The sequence below is a fragment of the Doryrhamphus excisus genome, chromosome 22, assembly GCF_030265055.1.
Source record: "Doryrhamphus excisus isolate RoL2022-K1 chromosome 22, RoL_Dexc_1.0, whole genome shotgun sequence".
Lineage (NCBI taxonomy): Eukaryota > Metazoa > Chordata > Actinopteri > Syngnathiformes > Syngnathidae > Doryrhamphus > Doryrhamphus excisus.
The window spans coordinates 1,149,119-1,168,533 of record NC_080487.1 but is presented as its reverse complement, the minus strand read 5'-3'; the positions used below and the strand labels follow the sequence as shown (position 1 = coordinate 1,168,533).

Sequence of the window (19,415 nt, the reverse complement as noted above, 5' to 3'; positions counted from 1 at the left end):
ATCTATATTTTCCCCATCACTCACCAGTTTCACATATATACTATATATTAGAAGCAAGTTGGGAAAAAAACCTGAAATACTAACCTCTTACATTTTTTTGCCCTCAAAATCTGGCATTTTATGCCATTTTTGGATGCTTCTGGGTCCCCTGTTGAGTGTGTGTGAGGTTTCCACTTTTATTTTTGACAGAAAAGTGCTTTTTAAGCAAGTTGAAAAAAATGAGAAAAAACGACATACTAACCCCTTACGTTTTTTGTCAAAAATCACCAAATCAAAATCTGGCATTTTATGCCATTTTTGGATGCTTCTGGGGCCCCTGTGGAGTGTGTGTGAGGTTTCCACTTTTATTTTTGACAGAAAAGTGCTTTTTAAGCAAGTTGAAAAAATGGAGGAAAAAAAACGACATACTAACCCCTTACGTTTTTTGTCAAAAATCACCAAATCAAAATCTGGCATTTTATGCCATTTTTGGATGCTTCTGGGGCCCCTATTGAGTGTGTGTGAGGTGTCCACTTTTATTTTTGACAGAAAAGTGCTTTTTAAGCAAGTTGAAAAAATGACAAAAAACAACACACTAACCCCTTACGTTTTTTGTCAAAAATCACCAAATCAAAATCTGGCATTTTATGCCATTTTTGGATGCTTCTGGGGCCCCTGTTGAGTGTGTGTGAGGTTTCCACTTTTATTTTTGACAGAAAAGTGCTTTTTAAGCAAGTTGAAAAAATGGAGAAAAAAAAAAACGACATACTGTAATGGCCACAAAGTCCATCAGCTGAGGTAGTGGGGTCCATAAGTGCGTTGCTACAAGATACTCAGCTGTAAGGAAAACTACTGTCATGATCTGTGTACGGGGGAACAGGTACAAGGCCATATATACAGGCATCATCACCATTATCAGGCATCCTCCTCATCTGCGAGAGCGACTGCAGTGAGCAGACTCGCCGGTAGGTGGCGAATATTTAAGGAGGCTCTTCCAGGGCGCCAGTGTGGTTGGAGGAAGAGAAAAAATTGTGACGTCACACACGCAAGGGGATGCTGAGAGCCGGCGTTTTACCCACGAGGACCAACTTTGTCAAGCGACACCTGACGGGATTTCCTTTTCCCTCCTGGCTTGAGCGATTGGACCGTGGGCAAGGTTCCGGACCCAGGGATCGGACGGACAAGCGGATGCGTGGTCGTGAGTGGAACCGCGGCTTTCGCCACTGTTTTGTGAATAAGCACTGACTCTTCGGGGAACTTTTGGACACTTGCGGGATCGGGGGGTAAGCTTTCGGGATTAATTTGGGTGTTTCATGATTGTCTTTGTTGGCGGGTGGGATGTTTAGTTAGTTAGTTGGTTAGTTAGTTAGGTTGGTTGGGAGGGGATGACATGCGGGGTTGTTTTTGTGTAAATAAACTGCCGTGGTGTGGCTACCCAACATTTTCGGCAGTCCTTCCTTTTTCTTACAGCTGATATCCGCTCCCCCCGTGACCTTCCTTTTTTTGCGTTGTAGCCTCGTACCTTCTATAGGAGGGCGCGATCGTTACAATACTAACCCCTTACGTTTTTTGTCAAAAATCACCAAATCAAAATCTGGCATTTTATGCCATTTTTGGATGCTTCTGGGTCCCCTATTGAGTGTGTGTGAGGTTTCCACTTTTATTTTTGACAGAAAAGTGCTTTTTAAGCAAGTTGAAAAAATGGAGAAAAAAAAACGACATACTAACCCCTTACGTTTTTTGTCAAAAATCACCAAATCAAAATCTGGCATTTTATGTCATTTTTGGATGCTTCTAGGTCCCCTATTGAGTGTGTGTGAGGTTTCCACTTTTATTTTTGACAGAAAAGTGCTTTTTAAGCAAGTTGAAAAAATGGAGAAAAAAAAACGACATACTAACCCCTTACGTTTTTTGTCAAAAATCACCAAATCAAAATCTGGCATTTTATGTCATTTTTGGATGCTTCTAGGTCCCCTGTAGAGTGTGTGTGAGGTTTCCACTTTTATTTTTGACAGAAAAGTGCTTTTTAAGCAAGTTGAAAAAATTGAGAAAAAAAACGACATACTAACCCCTTACGTTTTTTGTCAAAAATCACCAAATAAAAATCTGGCATTTTATGCCATTTTTGGATGCTTCTGGGTCCCCTGTTGAGTGTGTGTGAGGTGTCCACTTTTATTTTTGACAGAAAAGTACTTTTTAAGCAAGTTGAAAAAATGGAGAAAAAAAAAACGACATACTAACCCCTTACGTTTTTTGTCAAAAATCACCAAATCAAAATCTGGTATTTTATGCCATTTTTGGATGCTTCTGGGTCCCCTGTAGAGTGTGTGTGAGGTTTCCACTTTTATTTTTGACAGAAAAGTGCTTTTTAAGCAAGTTGAAAAAAATGACAAAAAACGACATACTAACCCCTTACGTTTTTTGTCAAAAATCACCAAATCAAAATCTGGCATTTTATGCCATTTTTGGATGCTTCTGGGTCCCCTGTAGAGTGTGTGTGAGGTTTCCACTTTTATTTTTGACAGAAAAGTGCTTTTTAAGCAAGTTGAAAAAATTGAGAAAAAAAACGACATACTAACCCCTTACGTTTTTTGTCAAAAATCACCAAATAAAAATCTGGCATTTTATGCCATTTTTGGATGCTTCTGGGTCCCCTGTTGAGTGTGTGTGAGGTGTCCACTTTTATTTTTGACAGAAAAGTACTTTTTAAGCAAGTTGAAAAAATGGAGAAAAAAAAAACGACATACTAACCCCTTACGTTTTTTGTCAAAAATCACCAAATCAAAATCTGGTATTTTATGCCATTTTTGGATGCTTCTGGGTCCCCTGTAGAGTGTGTGTGAGGTTTCCACTTTTATTTTTGACAGAAAAGTGCTTTTTAAGCAAGTTGAAAAAAATGACAAAAAACGACATACTAACCCCTTACGTTTTTTGTCAAAAATCACCAAATCAAAATCTGGCATTTTATGCCATTTTTGGATGCTTCTGGGTCCCCTGTAGAGTGTGTGTGAGGTTTCCACTTTTATTTTTGACAGAAAAGTGCTTTTTAAGCAAGTTGAAAAAAATGAGAAAAAATGACATACTAACCCCTTACGTTTTTTGTCAAAAATCACCAAATCAAAATCTGGCATTTTATGCCATTTTTGGATGCTTCTGGGTCCCCTATTGAGTGTGTGTGAGGTTTCCACTTTTATTTTTGACAGAAAAGTGCTTTTTAAGCAAGTTGAAAAAATGGAGAAAAAAAGACGACATACTAACCCCTTACGTTTTTTGTCAAAAATCACCAAATCAAAATCTGGCATTTTATGCCATTTTTGGATGCTTCTGGGTCCCCTGTAGAGTGTGTGTGAGGTTTCCACTTTTATTTTTGACAGAAAAGTGTTTTCTAAGGAACTTGAAAAAAATGAAAAAAACGACATACTAACCCCTTACGTTTTTTGTCAAAAATCACCAAATCAAAATCTGGCATTTTATGCCATTTTTGGATGCTTCTGGGCCCCCTGTAGAGTGTGTGTGAAGTTTCCACTTTTATTTTTGACAGAAAAGTGCTTTTTAAGCAAGTTGAAAAAAATGAAAAAAACGACATACTAACCCCTTACGTTTTTTGTCAAAAATCACCAAATCAAAATCTGGCATTTTATGCCTTTTTTGGATGCTTCTGGGTCCTCTCTTGAGTGTGTGTGAGGTTTCCACTTTTATTTTTGACAGAAAAGTGCTTTTTAAGCAAGTTGATAAAATGAGAAAAAACGACATACTAACCCCTTACGTTTTTTGTCAAAAATCACCAAATCAAAATCTGGCATTTTATGCCATTTTTTGATTCTTCTGGGTCCCCTGTGGAGTGTGTGTTAGGTTTCCACTTTTATTTTTGACAGAAAAGTGCTTTTTAAGCAAGTTGAAAAAATGGAGGAAAAAAAACGACATACTAACCCCTTACGTTTTTTGTCAAAAATCACCAAATCAAAATCTGGCATTTTATGCCATTTTTGGATGCTTCTGGGTCCCCTGTAGAGTGTGTGTGAGGTTTCCACTTTTATTTTTGACAGAAAAGTGCTTTTTAAGAAAGTTGAAAAAAATGAGAAAAAACGACATACTAACCCCTTACGTTTTTTGTCAAAAATCACCAAATCAAAATCTGGCATTTTATGCCATTTTTGGATGCTTCTGGGCCCCCTGTAGAGTGTGTGTGAGGTTTCCACTTTTATTTTTGACAGAAAAGTGCTTTTTAAGAAAGTTGAAAAAAATGAGAAAAAACGACATACTAACCCCTTACGTTTTTTGTCAAAAATCACCAAATCAAAATCTGGCATTTTATGCCATTTTTGGATGCTTCTGGGTCCCCTGTAGAGTGTGTGTGAGGTTTCCACTTTTATTTTTGACAGAAAAGTGCTTTTTAAGAAAGTTGAAAAAAAATGAGAAAAAACGACATACTAACCCCTTACGTTTTTTGTCAAAAATCACCTAATCAAAATCTGGCATTTTATGCCATTTTAGGATGCTTCTGGGTCCCCTATTGAGTGTGTGTGAGGTTTCCACTTTTATTTTTGACAGAAAAGTGCTTTTTAAGCAAGTTGAAAAAAATGAAAAAAACGACATACTAACCCCTTACGTTTTTTGTCAAAAATCACCAAATCAAAATCTGGCATTTTATGCCATTTTTGGATGCTTCTGGGTCCCCTGTGGAGTGTGTGTGAGGTTTCCACTTTTATTTTTGACAGAAAAGTGCTTTTTAAGCAAGTTGAAAAAATGGAGAGAAAAGAAACGACATACTAACCCCTTACGTTTTTTGTCAAAAATCACCAAATCAAAATCTGGCATTTTATGTCATTTTTGGATGCTTCTAGGTCCCCTGTAGAGTGTGTGTGAGGTTTCCACTTTTATTTTTGACAGAAAAGTGCTTTTTAAGCAAGTTGAAAAAATGGAGAGAAAAAAAACGACATACTAACCCCTTACGTTTTTTGTCAAAAATCACCAAATCAAAATCTGGCATTTTATGCCATTTTTGGATGCTTCTGGGTCCCCTATTGAGTGTGTGTGAGGTTTCCACTTTTATTTTTGACAGAAAAGTGCTTTTTAAGCAAGTTGAAAAAATGGAGAAAAAAAAACGACATACTAACCCCTTACGTTTTTTGTCAAAAATCACCAAATCAAAATCTGGCATTTTATGTCATTTTTGGATGCTTCTATGTCCCCTGTAGAGTGTGTGTGAGGTTTCCACTTTTATTTTTGACAGAAAAGTGCTTTTTAAGCAAGTTGAAAAAAATGAAAAAAACGACATACTAACCCCTTACGTTTTTTGTCAAAAATCACCAAATCAAAATCTGGCATTTTATGCCTTTTTTGGATGCTTCTGGGTCCTCTGTTGAGTGTGTGTGAGGTTTCCACTTTTATTTTTGACAGAAAAGTGCTTTTTAAGCAAGTTGATAAAATGAGAAAAAACGACATACTAACCCCTTACGTTTTTTGTCAAAAATCACCAAATCAAAATCTGGCATTTTATGCCATTTTTTGATTCTTCTGGGTCCCCTGTGGAGTGTGTGTTAGGTTTCCACTTTTATTTTTGACAGAAAAGTGCTTTTTAAGCAAGTTGAAAAAATGGAGGAAAAAAAACGACATACTAACCCCTTACGTTTTTTGTCAAAAATCACCAAATCAAAATCTGGCATTTTATGCCATTTTTGGATGCTTCTGGGTCCCCTATTGAGTGTGTGTGAGGTTTCCACTTTTATTTTTGACAGAAAAGTGCTTTTTAAGCAAGTTGAAAAAAATGACAAAAAACGACATGCTAACCCCTTACGTTTTTTGTCAAAAATCACCAAATCAAAATCTGGCATTTTATGCCATTTTTGGATGCTTCTGGGTCCCCTGTAGAGTGTGTGTGAGGTTTCCACTTTTATTTTTGACAGAAAAGTGCTTTTTAAGAAAGTTGAAAAAAATGAGAAAAAACGACATACTAACCCCTTACGTTTTTTGTCAAAAATCACCAAATCAAAATCTGGCATTTTATGCCATTTTTGGATGCTTCTGGGCCCCCTGTAGAGTGTGTGTGAGGTTTCCACTTTTATTTTTGACAGAAAAGTGCTTTTTAAGAAAGTTGAAAAAAATGAGAAAAAACGACATACTAACCCCTTACGTTTTTTGTCAAAAATCACCAAATCAAAATCTGGCATTTTATGCCATTTTTGGATGCTTCTGGGTCCCCTGTAGAGTGTGTGTGAGGTTTCCACTTTTATTTTTGACAGAAAAGTGCTTTTTAAGCAAGTTGAAAAAAAATGAGAAAAAACGACATACTAACCCCTTACGTTTTTTGTCAAAAATCACCTAATCAAAATCTGGCATTTTATGCCATTTTAGGATGCTTCTGGGTCCCCTATTGAGTGTGTGTGAGGTTTCCACTTTTATTTTTGACAGAAAAGTGCTTTTTAAGCAAGTTGAAAAAAATGACAAAAAACGACATGCTAACCCCTTACGTTTTTTGTCAAAAATCACCAAATAAAAATCTGGCATTTTATGCCATTTTTGGATGCTTCTGGGTCCCCTGTAGAGTGTGTGTGAGGTTTCCACTTTTATTTTTGACAGAAAAGTGCTTTATAAGCAAGTTGAAAAAAATGAGAAAAAATGACATACTAACCCCTTACGTTTTTTGTCAAAAATCACCAAATCAAAATCTGGCATTTTATGCCATTTTTGGATGCCTCTGGGTCCTCTATTGAGTGTGTGTGAGGTTTCCACTTTTATTTTTGACAGAAAAGTGCTTTTTAAGAAAGTTGAAAAAAATGAGAAAAAAACGACATACTAACCCCTTACGTTTTTTGTCAAAAATCACCAAATCAAAATCGGGCATTTTATGCCATTTTTTGATGCTTCTGGGTCCCCTATTGAGTGTGTGTGAGGTTTCCACTTTTATTTTTGACAGAAAAGTGCTTTTTAAGCAAGTTGAAAAAATGGAGAAAAAAAAACGACATACTAACCCCTTACGTTTTTTGTCAAAAATCACCAAATCAAAATCTGGCATTTTATGCCATTTTTGGATGCTTCTGGGTCCCCTGTAGAGTGTGTGTGAGGTTTCCACTTTTATTTTTGACAGAAAAGTGCTTTTTAAGAAAGTTGAAAAAAATGACAAAAAACAACATACTAACCCCTTACGTTTTTTGTCAAAAATCACCAAATCAAAATCTGGCATTTTATGCCATTTTTGGATGCTTCTGGGTCCCCTGTAGAGTGTGTGTGAGGTTTCCACTTTTATTTTTGACAGAAAAGTGCTTTTTAAGAAAGTTGAAAAAATGGAGGAAAAAAAACGACATACTAACCCCTTACGTTTTTTGTCAAAAATCACCAAATCAAAATCTGGCATTTTATGCCATTTTTGGATTCTTCTGGGTCCCCTGTGGAGTGTGTGTTAGGTTTCCACTTTTATTTTTGACAGAAAAGTGCTTTTTAAGCAAGTTGAAAAAATGGAGAAAAAAAAACGACATACTAACCCCTTACGTTTTTTGTCAAAAATCACCAAATCAAAATCTGGCATTTTATGCCATTTTTGGATGCTTCTGGGTCCCCTCTTGAGTGTGTGTGAGGTTTCCACTTTTATTTTTGACAGAAAAGTGCTTTTTAAGCAAGTTGAAAAAATGGAGGAAAAAAAACGACATACTAACCCCTTACGTTTTTTGTCAAAAATCACCAAATCAAAACCTGGCATTTTATGCCATTTTTGGATTCTTCTGGGTCCCCTGTGGAGTGTGTGTTAGGTTTCCACTTTTATTTTTGACAGAAAAGTGCTTTTTAAGCAAGTTGAAAAAGTGGAGGAAAAAAAACGACATACTAACCCCTTACGTTTTTTGTCAAAAATCACCAAATCAAAACCTGGCATTTTATGCCATTTTTGGATGCTTCTGGGTCCCCTGTGGAGTGTGTGTGAGGTTTCCACTTTTATTTTTGACAGAAAAGTGCTTTTTAAGCAAGTTGAAAAAATGGAGAAAAAAAAACGACATACTAACCCCTTACGTTTTTTGTCAAAAATCACCAAATCAAAATCTGGCATTTTATGCCATTTTTGGATGCTTCTGGGTCCCCTGTAGAGTGTGTGTGAGGTTTCCACTTTTATTTTTGACAGAAAAGTGCTTTTTAAGAAAGTTGAAAAAAATGACAAAAAACGACATACTAACCCCTTACGTTTTTTGTCAAAAATCACCAAATCAAAATCTGGCATTTTATGCCATTTTTGGATGCTTCTGGGTCCCCTGTAGAGTGTGTGTGAGGTTTCCACTTTTATTTTTGACAGAAAAGTGCTTTTTAAGAAAGTTGAAAAAATGGAGAAAAAAAAACACATACTAACCCCTTACGTTTTTTGTCAAAAATCACCAAATCAAAACCTGGCATTTTATGCCATTTTTGGATTCTTCTGGGTCCCCTGTGGAGTGTGTGTGAGGTTTCCACTTTTATTTTTGACAGAAAAGTGCTTTTTAAGCAAGTTGAAAAAATGGAGAAAAAAAACGACATACTAACCCCTTACGTTTTTTGTCAAAAATCACCAAATCAAAATCTGGCTTTTTATGCCATTTTTGGATGCTTCTGGGGCCCCTATTGAGTGTGTGTGAGGTTTCCACTTTTATTTTTGACAGAAAAGTGCTTTTTAAGCAAGTTGAAAAAATGGAGGAAAAAAAACGACATACTAACCCCTTACGTTTTTTGTCAAAAATCACCAAATCAAAATCTGGCATTTTATGCCATTTTTGGATTCTTCTGGGTCCCCTGTGGAGTGTGTGTTAGGTTTCCACTTTTATTTTTGACAGAAAAGTGCTTTTTAAGCAAGTTGAAAAAATGGAGAAAAAAAAACGACATACTAACCCCTTACGTTTTTTGTCAAAAATCACCAAATCAAAATCTGGCATTTTATGCCATTTTTGGATGCTTCTGGGTCCCCTCTTGAGTGTGTGTGAGGTTTCCACTTTTATTTTTGACAGAAAAGTGCTTTTTAAGCAAGTTGAAAAAATGGAGGAAAAAAAACGACATACTAACCCCTTACGTTTTTTGTCAAAAATCACCAAATCAAAACCTGGCATTTTATGCCATTTTTGGATTCTTCTGGGTCCCCTGTGGAGTGTGTGTTAGGTTTCCACTTTTATTTTTGACAGAAAAGTGCTTTTTAAGCAAGTTGAAAAAGTGGAGGAAAAAAAACGACATACTAACCCCTTACGTTTTTTGTCAAAAATCACCAAATCAAAACCTGGCATTTTATGCCATTTTTGGATGCTTCTGGGTCCCCTGTGGAGTGTGTGTGAGGTTTCCACTTTTATTTTTGACAGAAAAGTGCTTTTTAAGCAAGTTGAAAAAATGGAGGAAAAAAAACGACATACTAACCCCTTACGTTTTTTGTCAAAAATCACCAAATCAAGATCTGGCATTTTATGCCATTTTTGGATGCTTCTGGGTCCCCTATTGAGTGTGTGTGAGGTTTCCACTTTTATTTTTGACAGAAAAGTGCTTTTTAAGCAAGTTGAAAAACTGACAAAAAACGACATACTAACCCCTTACTTTTTTTGTCAACTATTGCCAACTATATATCAACATTTCCCACCCCCACTCACCAGTTTGTATTCAAAACAAGCATGGTTGTCACTTTTATTGTGAAAATACATTTGGTACTAAAAGCAATAGTAGGACTGCATTAGGAAAAATAAGCCAGTGCATGTACAGTACATTATATACATTTAGAAATAGCAAAACAACAACAAAAAGTGTTAAGAGGATGGCGTTAGTATAGAATCGCTACTAGCTGGCCTGGTTGACATTTTAACAAATGAAAAGTCCCTTCTTTGGCAACATACTGTACAACAACAATACACGTAATAACACCTTCATTATCTTTATGACAGACTGTCAATCAATAGAAGTGATTTGAAGACGACCACCTTGACGAGGAAAAAGTCAACAAAATGTTTGAGAATAAAATTGTTGGAGACGTAAGAGAATGTTGGCGCCCCCTTTGGCGATTGGAGGAACTCATTGCAATAATGAAGTAAGTCATTAGTGTCAAAAGCAATACTTTACTTTTGCCATCATAATACTTTACTTTTGCCATCATAATGACTTCATTTCTGGGTTGTTGTTCCTGTAACAGTAATTCACATTTTTGAATTTTAATTTTTTACATTTTTTTTGTAAAATGACTCCTCCTACTGCTACAATGGCAACCCTTTTCTTGTAAAAGTACAATTTCATTTCATACATTTCATTGCAATATTATAAAAAATATATATAATTTAATCTAAACTTCATATTTGCAATGCTGCAACTTTATTCTCCTTATAATTGGGGCTTTTAAAAAATTATACCTCCACCTTTGAGGAGTAGGAATGTACAGAAATAAGAAAAGTCATTTTTAGTAGTAGTAGTAGTCGTAGTAGTAATGGTTTTTATTCTTTCTTGTTTTTTATGTTTATTTTTATTGTAATGTAATGTAAAACATTCATAAGCCATTTTTGGGGTCTCTTATTTCAACTCTACCTCTTCAACAATGGAACTCTTGTAAGACTAACAGTAAAACGACCACATTGTGTTGACAAATAAAATAAAAAACTATTCTATTCTATATATGAGCAAACCTTGTTCTGCAAAATTAGTAAAAAAAAATATTATATTTTATTCTTGATTGTTTTTGTAACATATTATTTATAATATATTTCTGACTTCTGATGAGTTTTTTTTCCCGTCTGTGCGTCCCTTAGCAGTCTCAGTGAAAAGAAAACTAGTATTTCCACGTGAAGTGATGGACTCGGGAGTAAAAGTGTTGCGTTCGCTTGGCTCCACCTTCCAAACACGTCAGTGTGATTTGTCATGAGTGTTAACCAAGATGAAGATGAACGGAGGCTGTGTGTTGTTGGCGGTGGCAGGAATACGCAGTAACGGTGCACCCGCCGTGACTTGGAGGGTAGACTTGACCTCAACAGTAGCTACATTCAAACAGCCCGCCTATTATTGTGCCTGACAGTGTCCAGTCCTCACCTGTTAGCTACATTCGTCTGTGCGGAACCGACCCAGCGCCACCTAGCAGCCCACCAAACCACCTCGTGGGTCCAAATAGTCAGTCCGTCACCGTGGAACCATTAAAGTTGCTAGAATTGTGCCATTGGTTGTCCTGTGGTCACGACATCTCTCACGTGTCTTCACCCAGCACATAAATACATTTTTAAAAAGGTCAGTCAGAGTACACAGTTCACGGTCCAGAGGGTGTCCCCGTCCGGGTGTGAAGCCTCAGTCGCTTCTTGGTTGTGTCACATGTGTTTTCAGAGGCTGCAAAGGACACAACACGGAGACCATCAACTGTGGATTCATGGAGAACGTCACATTCACCGTGAAAACAGTCAACAGGACACTTACTGAAATGGTTAAGCTTGATAGAGAGGCCCTGCTGTTTCTTCTATTGGCTCTGGAATCATACAATCATACAGTCATACAGTCATACAATGATACAATCATACAATCATACCTACAATGATACACACAATCAAACAATCATACATACAATCATACAATCAATCATACAATGATACAATGATACAATCATACCTACAATGATACAATCATACATACAATCATACAAACAATCATACATAAAATCATACAATCATTCAATGATACAATCATACAATGATACAATCATACATACAATGATACAATCATACAATCAAACAATCATACATAAAATCATACAATGATACAATCATACAATCATACATAAAATCATACAATCATACAATCAAACAATCATACATAAAATCATACAATCATACAATGATACAATCATTCAATGATACAATCATACATACATACAATCATTCAATGATACAATCATACAATCATACAATCATACATAAAATCATACAATAATACAATCAAACAATCATACAATGATACAATCATTCAATGATACAATCATACATACAATCATACAATCATACAATCATTCAATGATACAATCATACATACAATCATACATACAATACAATCATTCAATGATACAATCATACATACAATTATACAATCATTCATACAATACAATCATACATACAATGATAAATGTTTACTATGAGCAGGTGACATCATCATTTATATTGTTCAGCATCACACACCAATATTAATGCTTACATCTTTACAATAAAGTAATCATCGAATATATCAATATTAGCTACAATGTTAGCTACTTTTTTAAGCTTTTTTTTTTTGTCCAACTCTTAATTTCGGATACCGATATCAGCCGATACTGATATGTGTACCATGACATATCTCCTGTGGTGGAATGAACACATGGTTGCATACAGCATTTTTTTTTAATATCGGTTTTCATTTTGGGGATAACAATATCAACCGATATCGCATTTTTATGCTGATATCGGACATCGCTACTTTTCATAACTATAGTACTTCCACTTAAAATGTGTTAAATATATTTTTACAATGAATTACATAATTTAAAATATGTATTTATACATATTATACATATTCACATGTATTGTAATTCTGCAAAGGTTATATTGACTTCAAAACTATAATACAACGTTTTGACAATGAGTCATTTCATATGAAATCTCACCACGTAGAGGAAGTTTGCGCGACTTGCGTCGATGCACCATGACCCCGATGATGAGGGCGGCGGCCACCAGAACCACCGCCAACACAGAGAAGCTGGTGATGGCCGCCAGCTTCCACACGTCCGACGTCTCCTCCACTGATTTACCTGGGAGACACACGGGGTACAGACACACAGGACAGCGTATTTTGGTGTTGTCGTCACCACGTCGGACATGTTGCGTCTTATCCGGTGTCTTACATGTGTTGCATGACGGCGTCTTTGGGTACTGCTTACACGATGCACACTGCATGCAAACATCCAGGTCGGAGTTCCAGAATTCTGAGCTGCCACACTGACCTGGGCACGGGAAAAAGTCCACATTGTTCTGTCCATTATGGATACACAACAATTTTTGTAATTAAATATTTTTTGCTCTCCCGCCTTTTCTTAGCCATTTGTTGTTTTGAATAATTTGGTTGATTTCAATAAAAAGAATATCCACGGGCCACAGATGGCCCTCAGGCCACCCTTTGGACACCGCTGCCTTGGTGTTGCCAAGGAAACAGGAGCCATAAGGCAATATTTATTTATTTACTGGACTTCTCCATTTGAAATCTGCATAGCAACAAGTGTCCGAGTATTTAGTTGTTTTTTTTTAAAGTCTGCCTAGCAACAAATGATGCTTTATTATTCCCTTAGTGAGTGTCTGACTTCCTTTGGTTGCCAACTCTTCCTGTTCTTTCTCCACTACATGAGGCAGTGCAGTCCTGTGGTCTTTGTCCTGTCACAAAATCTGCCTAGCAACAACAATTCTGTTGAGCTGTGTGTCTCTGGTATGTAGTCTGTCTAGGTAGTGGATGAAAATATGCCAATTAAATCACAAATCGGTCCAAATCGTGAGCAGCTTTGTGGGTGGGATGCTCTCGGAGGTTTCACTACTGATGTAAGAGAGAGCAACGAGTGGCTAACTTTGTGTCTGTCTGGAGAGCAGGATGTGTTTGCACAAAGTGCTTCCTTTGGATTGTTTGTGTGTCTTCCAGAAAATAAACGAATGAGTCTGTGAGGACGATGGGTGGAAAAAAAAAAAGACGGTGGTTTAGAGAAAAATGCTTCCTTCCTGTCCTGTGGACACAATGGGAGGCTTCATTTGTTTTTATGACAGCCACGCAGATGAGCGCTTCAATGTGGGTCCCTTCTCTACGTGGGTGAATCTCAGGATGGAAAAGTTAACAAATTTAATTTGTCAATATTGTGTCATTATAGCAATTATTACAATGTTAATTCTCTCAGAAATAGTGTGTAAGAGATACATGAGTGTCACATTACAGCCCCCTAGTGGCTGTAAACGGTACTGGGGATAACATCACAGCAATCTGATTGGACGGTGAGAGTAAGAAGTAAAGCAGCATTGGCCTTACTTTAGTTTTCTTGTGTGAATGACGTACCAAAACCCTCCAATCAAACATTTCTCATGCTTGCACTTCATACAAATATCCAGATTTGATATTAAATTGCCCCAGATCATTTACAAAAGGTATTAATGCTCATTTGGAGATGTGTTCCAAATACCCTTGTGTAGCTGTATTGTGTTGTATCTTGTATTTCAAAGTACAAAAGTGTGTACCTAATGAATGAATGTCCAGTGAGTGTATTATACAATACACAATAGGAAGATGACACAAGTGGTGCCAAAAGAATATTAGTCTTCCAGATAAGATGAACAAAACAATAGGCTCACATGACACTCTGTGTTATGTCATGCTTCCTTCCTTGTCTATATGCATCTTTTTCCTTTTGCTCATAAATATAGTATATAGTATATAGTATACAGTATATAGTATATAGTATATAGTATACAATATATAGTATATAGTATATAGTATATACAGACCTGATCAAAATGTTAAGACCAGTTGAAAAATAGCCTGAATTGACCTTTAGCACATTTGAGGGAGGGGGTCTACCACTCCGCGCAAGTATAATTTTTTTGGGGGGGGGTCTACCACTCAGTGCAAGTATAATTTTTTTTTGGGGGGGGGGTCTACCACTCAGCGCAAGTATAATTTTGGGGGGTTCTACCACTCCCAATGAGCGCAAGTATAATTTTTTGGGGGGGGGCTACGACTCAGTGAAAGTATAATTTTTTGGGGGGGTCTCCCACTCAGCGCAAGTATAATTTTTTTTTGGGGGGGGGGGGGTCTACCACTCAGTGCAAGTATAATTTTGGGGGGTTCTACCACTCCCAATGAGCGCAAGTATAATTTTTTTTGGGGGGGGGGGTCTACCACTCAGTGCAAGTATAATTTTGGGGGGTTCTACCACTCCCAATGAGCGCAAGTATAATTTTTTGGGGGGGGCTACGACTCAGTGAAAGTATAATTTTTTGGGGGGGGGGTCTACCACTCAGCGCAAGTCTCATTTTTTTGGGGGGGGGGGTCTACCACTCCCAATCAGCGCAAATATAATTTTTGGGGGGGTCTACGACTCAGTGAAAGTATAATTTTTGGGGGGGTCTACCACTTAGCGCAAGTATAATTTTTTGGGGGGGTCTACCACTCAGCAAAAGTATAATTTTTGGGGGTTCTACCACACAGCGCAAGTATAATTTTTTTTTTGGGGGGGGGTCTACCACTCAGCACAAGTATAATTTTTGCGGGGGGGTCTACCACTCAGCGCAAGTATAATTTTGGGGGGGGGTCTACCACTCAGCGCAAGTATAATATTTGGGGTATTTTGATCAGGGCTGTATATATACAGTATATGTACAAACTAGTTTTGTCTTCCCTTTAAGAATTTTAAAAGGGAAAGTCTGCTGGTATGGGAATGGAAACAACTGGTGCACTGTGGGAAATGTAGTCAGTGTTATTTGAGCAGAGACAAAGTTGGCTTTTTAAGCCAATTGATTCTTTGGTCAAATGCTCAAAAGCCCTCTTGGCAGACTGCAGGCATTCAGAGCTGGCCTGGGTCACAACAGCAACAATGTGTCACCGCTCTTGTAAACTTCCCTCCAGACGCCTTAAGCCCGACCTCGGCTACATGACGCCTACTCTGGGAATGCCCAAGGTCATCGGGAAGCAGCGGAGGCATGACCGGACGCTGACCTCTGCCCAAAACCACAACCGTCTGCACCGCACCACAACCATCATATTCTTTCCCACTGTACTTCTTAGCAACAGAAAAACGTTACAACGAGTTCCCTCGCACCTTAGCACACATTTACGAGTTAACGTTTTCCTTCTCTCCCGCTCTGCACATCAAGCAGAAATGTGGAGCCAGTTTTTGCATTCCTGACGTTGGGGAGTCTCATCTAGCCCGAGTGTTTTTTGGGTGTGGGGATGTTGCATTTTGTCATAAAACAGATGGGGGCGGGTGGACCAGCAGCTGATATCCAGATGTTGGAGATGGCCTCACACTGCTAGACCCTGCTTTGTGTTTACTTTAGGAAATGATGAGAAAGTGTGTGCACTGCTTGGATGTGAACTCATCCTGGTTGACCTCCACTGTGAACAAAAACAAGTGTACAAGTATACTTAAAGTACACTATGCATGTACTAGTATCACCCTTTTACTTGTATATGCTTCAATTGTCAGTTATAAGAATGAAGATATGCATTCGGGCTTATTGTAACACACTTTGCATTGGACAGCATTAATACAGTTGTACCAAAAGCTGAGTTTTAAGGTTCAATTCCACCTGTGACCTGTAAGCTATGGACATGCATTCATAGCTTAAAAGCTGTGCTTCTACTTCTATAGAGCAAGGATTCAACATAACAGGAGCAAAGTAAGTTGAGAACCACCGCCGAAGTACTGTTCGATTCCTACGGAGGAATTTAGATTTCGTTGAATTGCATCTTGAGCACAAAGCCTGGCTTGGTTGAGCCACTTTCACCGTATCCCACCAAGGAGATTACATAGTTCTTTTTACATGGTGCACCTGTGTACTTCATCATTAAAGTTAAGGCACAGCGTCTTAACATTAACAGGTGTGAGCGCTTCTTTTTACACTTGTATGACAGTTTGCACCCTTTCTATTTAGAACAAGTGGTTTTCATTATTATACAAGATGGATAGAGAGATACTAGCAATAGCTAGATAGACAGGTTGGTGTGGTAAGCTAACATAACACAGGCGCACGTAAGTAGCTGCTATAAATACAGTCATTCAAGCTAATTAATTTATTTTGAGTGATGAAACATTGATTATTTCCACACCAAAACGTCATTAATGTAGCGTTGTTATGTTTGGTTCACAATAACCCAATTACGTTGATTAGCTAGCTAGCTAGAAACAACACTGTACGGCTAGCTATAGCATTTAGCAATTAGAAGGCTTCACTGTTGATTAGTGTCATTTTACATTAATACTTATATGTAATTATAAGGAAATTCATTATTTTTTTATCCCTTTCGTTTCGGTGTGTGAACACAGGAGAAGAAAGGAGACGTGGTGTCCTTGAATCCGTGGATGAGCCACGGATGACTGCCGTGTTATCAGCCCATCGGAATGCGGAACCGGTGAGATATGTAGCCGGTGAAGGAGGCGCCTGTGATAGCCTCGACCCCCAACCCCAACTACGCGACCCCATTAAAAACAGCACAATAAAACTCTTCAAAAGATATTATGAAAAATAGACATAGACTTACTTTTTTGTGCGTAAACGCCGTGGAAGACAAACGCCACGAAAAGTCCACAAACTGCGCAAAGCGCGTGAGAGTCCATCACGTGTCTTCGCTGCACAATGAATCCCTAAAAAAAAAATTAATAAAAAATAAGTAGTACAAGTTGAGGACGGACAACAGCATGGAAAAGTGAGCATCAGAGGAGTGAGTCACCGGGACCACTGTGCTGCGTGTTTTTAACACAGCTAGCACACACCCACGCTCACTATACACACACACACACACACACACACGGCTCCAGTCCTATGAGTCATTTCCTATCCACACTGCTTCACTTCTCCGCTCTCAGGAAACTCCACCAGTGGACTTTCATGTCTTTTTCCCACATTCCCATGTCCATACAAGACTCAAACATCACTCCCGTCAACTCCACTCGCACTCTTTTTTTAAGTCGTTTCTCCTCTTTTAGTGACATTCTAACGTGTTTTTACACCCATGTAGTCTGGATTTAATTGTCTGCTCATTGTTATTACCACGCCTGACGACGTCACCCCCACTCACTGCCAACACACACACACACACACACACACACACAGCTAGTGCAAAACCTAATGACATCCAATTGAAAATTCTGCTTTGTTTACAACATTCTATATAAAAAGTTCCTAGAATGTTAACATTGTAGAATGAGTTGTTCCATTCTATCCTCAGATCTAATCAATCACTTGGACATGTTCACTGTATGCACTTCACAATATAACATAACATCATACATTTTACTGCATTTTTTTTTTATTGTGAACCCCTAGGGAGTACCTGGACCGGAGAACACCTGCTTTTTGGAATACAAGTAGAACCACTCAAGTGTGACTTTGACGTGAATTCTCAGGAAAATAAGTCATGCAAAACATTAACTGCACCCTCTGCTTGTTCTTTGGCTTTTTTGGCTCTCTGGTTCTACCATATCTTACTTATTGTGTGGAAATATGGGCTAATAACTATAAAAGTAAATCTTCACTCGCTAAATGTACTGCAAAAAAAGGCCAGTAAGGATAATTCATAATACCGCCTACAGGGAACATACTAACTCCTTATTTCTAAAATCACAAATACTGTGATTCCATAATACAAACTGTATTATGGAAAGCAGGAAGTGAACAAATGTAACAGTTAGTGATTGTAAAAGTACCAGATGGAGGGGTAGGATTTGATAAGCTTTGCTTCTTCCTAACTCTTTTTGGACATGTGGAACTGGGAACTGATTATGGGATGCACTCAATTGTAATCTGATGCATGTTCAAATGAAATAAAACCATTACCATTTCTTGACAAAGATATGCTAAGAGGGATGTTTCTACTTTTTGAAGTGGTTAACGTTTTAATACACTTGCAAAATGATTTAAAATGTTGCAAAATTTAGACACCAAAAGCAACACCATCATTAAAGTTCAGACAAAATATCTTAACAGTAACAGCGGTTAGCGTCATCTTTAACTTTAAACCTTGTATGCAGTCCACCTCAATGGTTGGTATTCATATCAACTTTGTAAAACTTTGCAAAAATAAGTTGAAGCATAAGCGTTTGCATCAAACGCTTCCCTTTTGTCCACTTTGACAGGCTTCAAAAGGAAAAGCTCAGTGTGACCTTCTCACTTTGGAAGATGTGTGTCCCTGACACAGAGCGGTGGTGTTATTAGCGTCTGGGGCTAGGGTGTAGCCTCCTGCAGCACTGCAAAAAATGCAATAACACAGTGAACTCATAGCTGCAGTCCTCCTGTCACAGCAACACAAAAAAGTTTAGGACAACATCTGGAGGTGTGTGACATGACTAGAAACACCCGATTTATTCATGCCTGTTTGTGTACAATCATAACTAAACAAGCGGTTCTATCACAGAAGGACTTTTTCTGCCAACAAGTCTCCTGGAACGTTTATCTAACTGTTCCCAAATGCTGAATTAACTCTTTTTTCCCCCCCCCTCTCCCTCTCTGTGGAGCCTGGAAGCGTTCCTGCACAACATGGTGTGAACTGCCTTTCCCACAAGTTCTAACGTCAAACAGACACGAGCCAACCTCCTAGCAAACATTCACATCACCGGACAAGAGGAGGGAGGGAGGAAAAGGAGCCTCATCGCATTAATGACGCCTGAAGAATGTCCTCACGCAGATGTTTTTCTACTCGACCTTTAGGACAACCTGGAGCTGCTCAGGCCCATATGTGCTGACTTTCCACTGCAGTCATTTCGT

The 19,415-nt window shown here is 38.0% G+C and overlaps 1 protein-coding gene across 1 annotated transcript; it reads right to left on the bottom strand.

Moving 5' to 3' along the window:
- Positions 1-9,836: 9,836 nt before the first annotated feature.
- On the bottom strand, positions 9,837-17,885 carry LOC131109708 (tumor necrosis factor receptor superfamily member 12A). The gene is made up of 5 exons (XM_058061972.1): positions 17,194-17,885; positions 12,806-12,904; positions 12,569-12,712; positions 11,356-11,404; positions 9,837-11,268 (listed from the first exon to the last, which is right to left on the bottom strand). Exons 1-4 carry the CDS (start codon positions 17,267-17,269, stop codon positions 11,364-11,366), a joined length of 360 nt encoding a protein of 119 aa, XP_057917955.1. The 5' UTR covers positions 17,270-17,885; the 3' UTR covers positions 9,837-11,268; positions 11,356-11,363.
- Positions 17,886-19,415: the final 1,530 nt, after the last annotated feature.

What these genes read in the sequence shown, in the direction of transcription:
- LOC131109708 (XM_058061972.1), bottom strand. Translation starts at nt 17,269, where the DNA reads ATGGACTCTCACGCGCTTTGCGCAGTTTGTGGACTTTTCGTGGCGTTT. An exon ending in GACGCCGTCATGCAACACAT is followed by an intron (nt 12,713 to 12,805) that starts GTAAGACACCGG and finishes TGTGTCTCCCAG; the next exon opens with GTAAATCAGTGGAGGAGACG. An exon ending in GCGCAAACTTCCTCTACGTG is followed by an intron (nt 11,405 to 12,568) that starts GTGAGATTTCAT and finishes GTATGATTCCAG; the next exon opens with AGCCAATAGAAGAAACAGCA.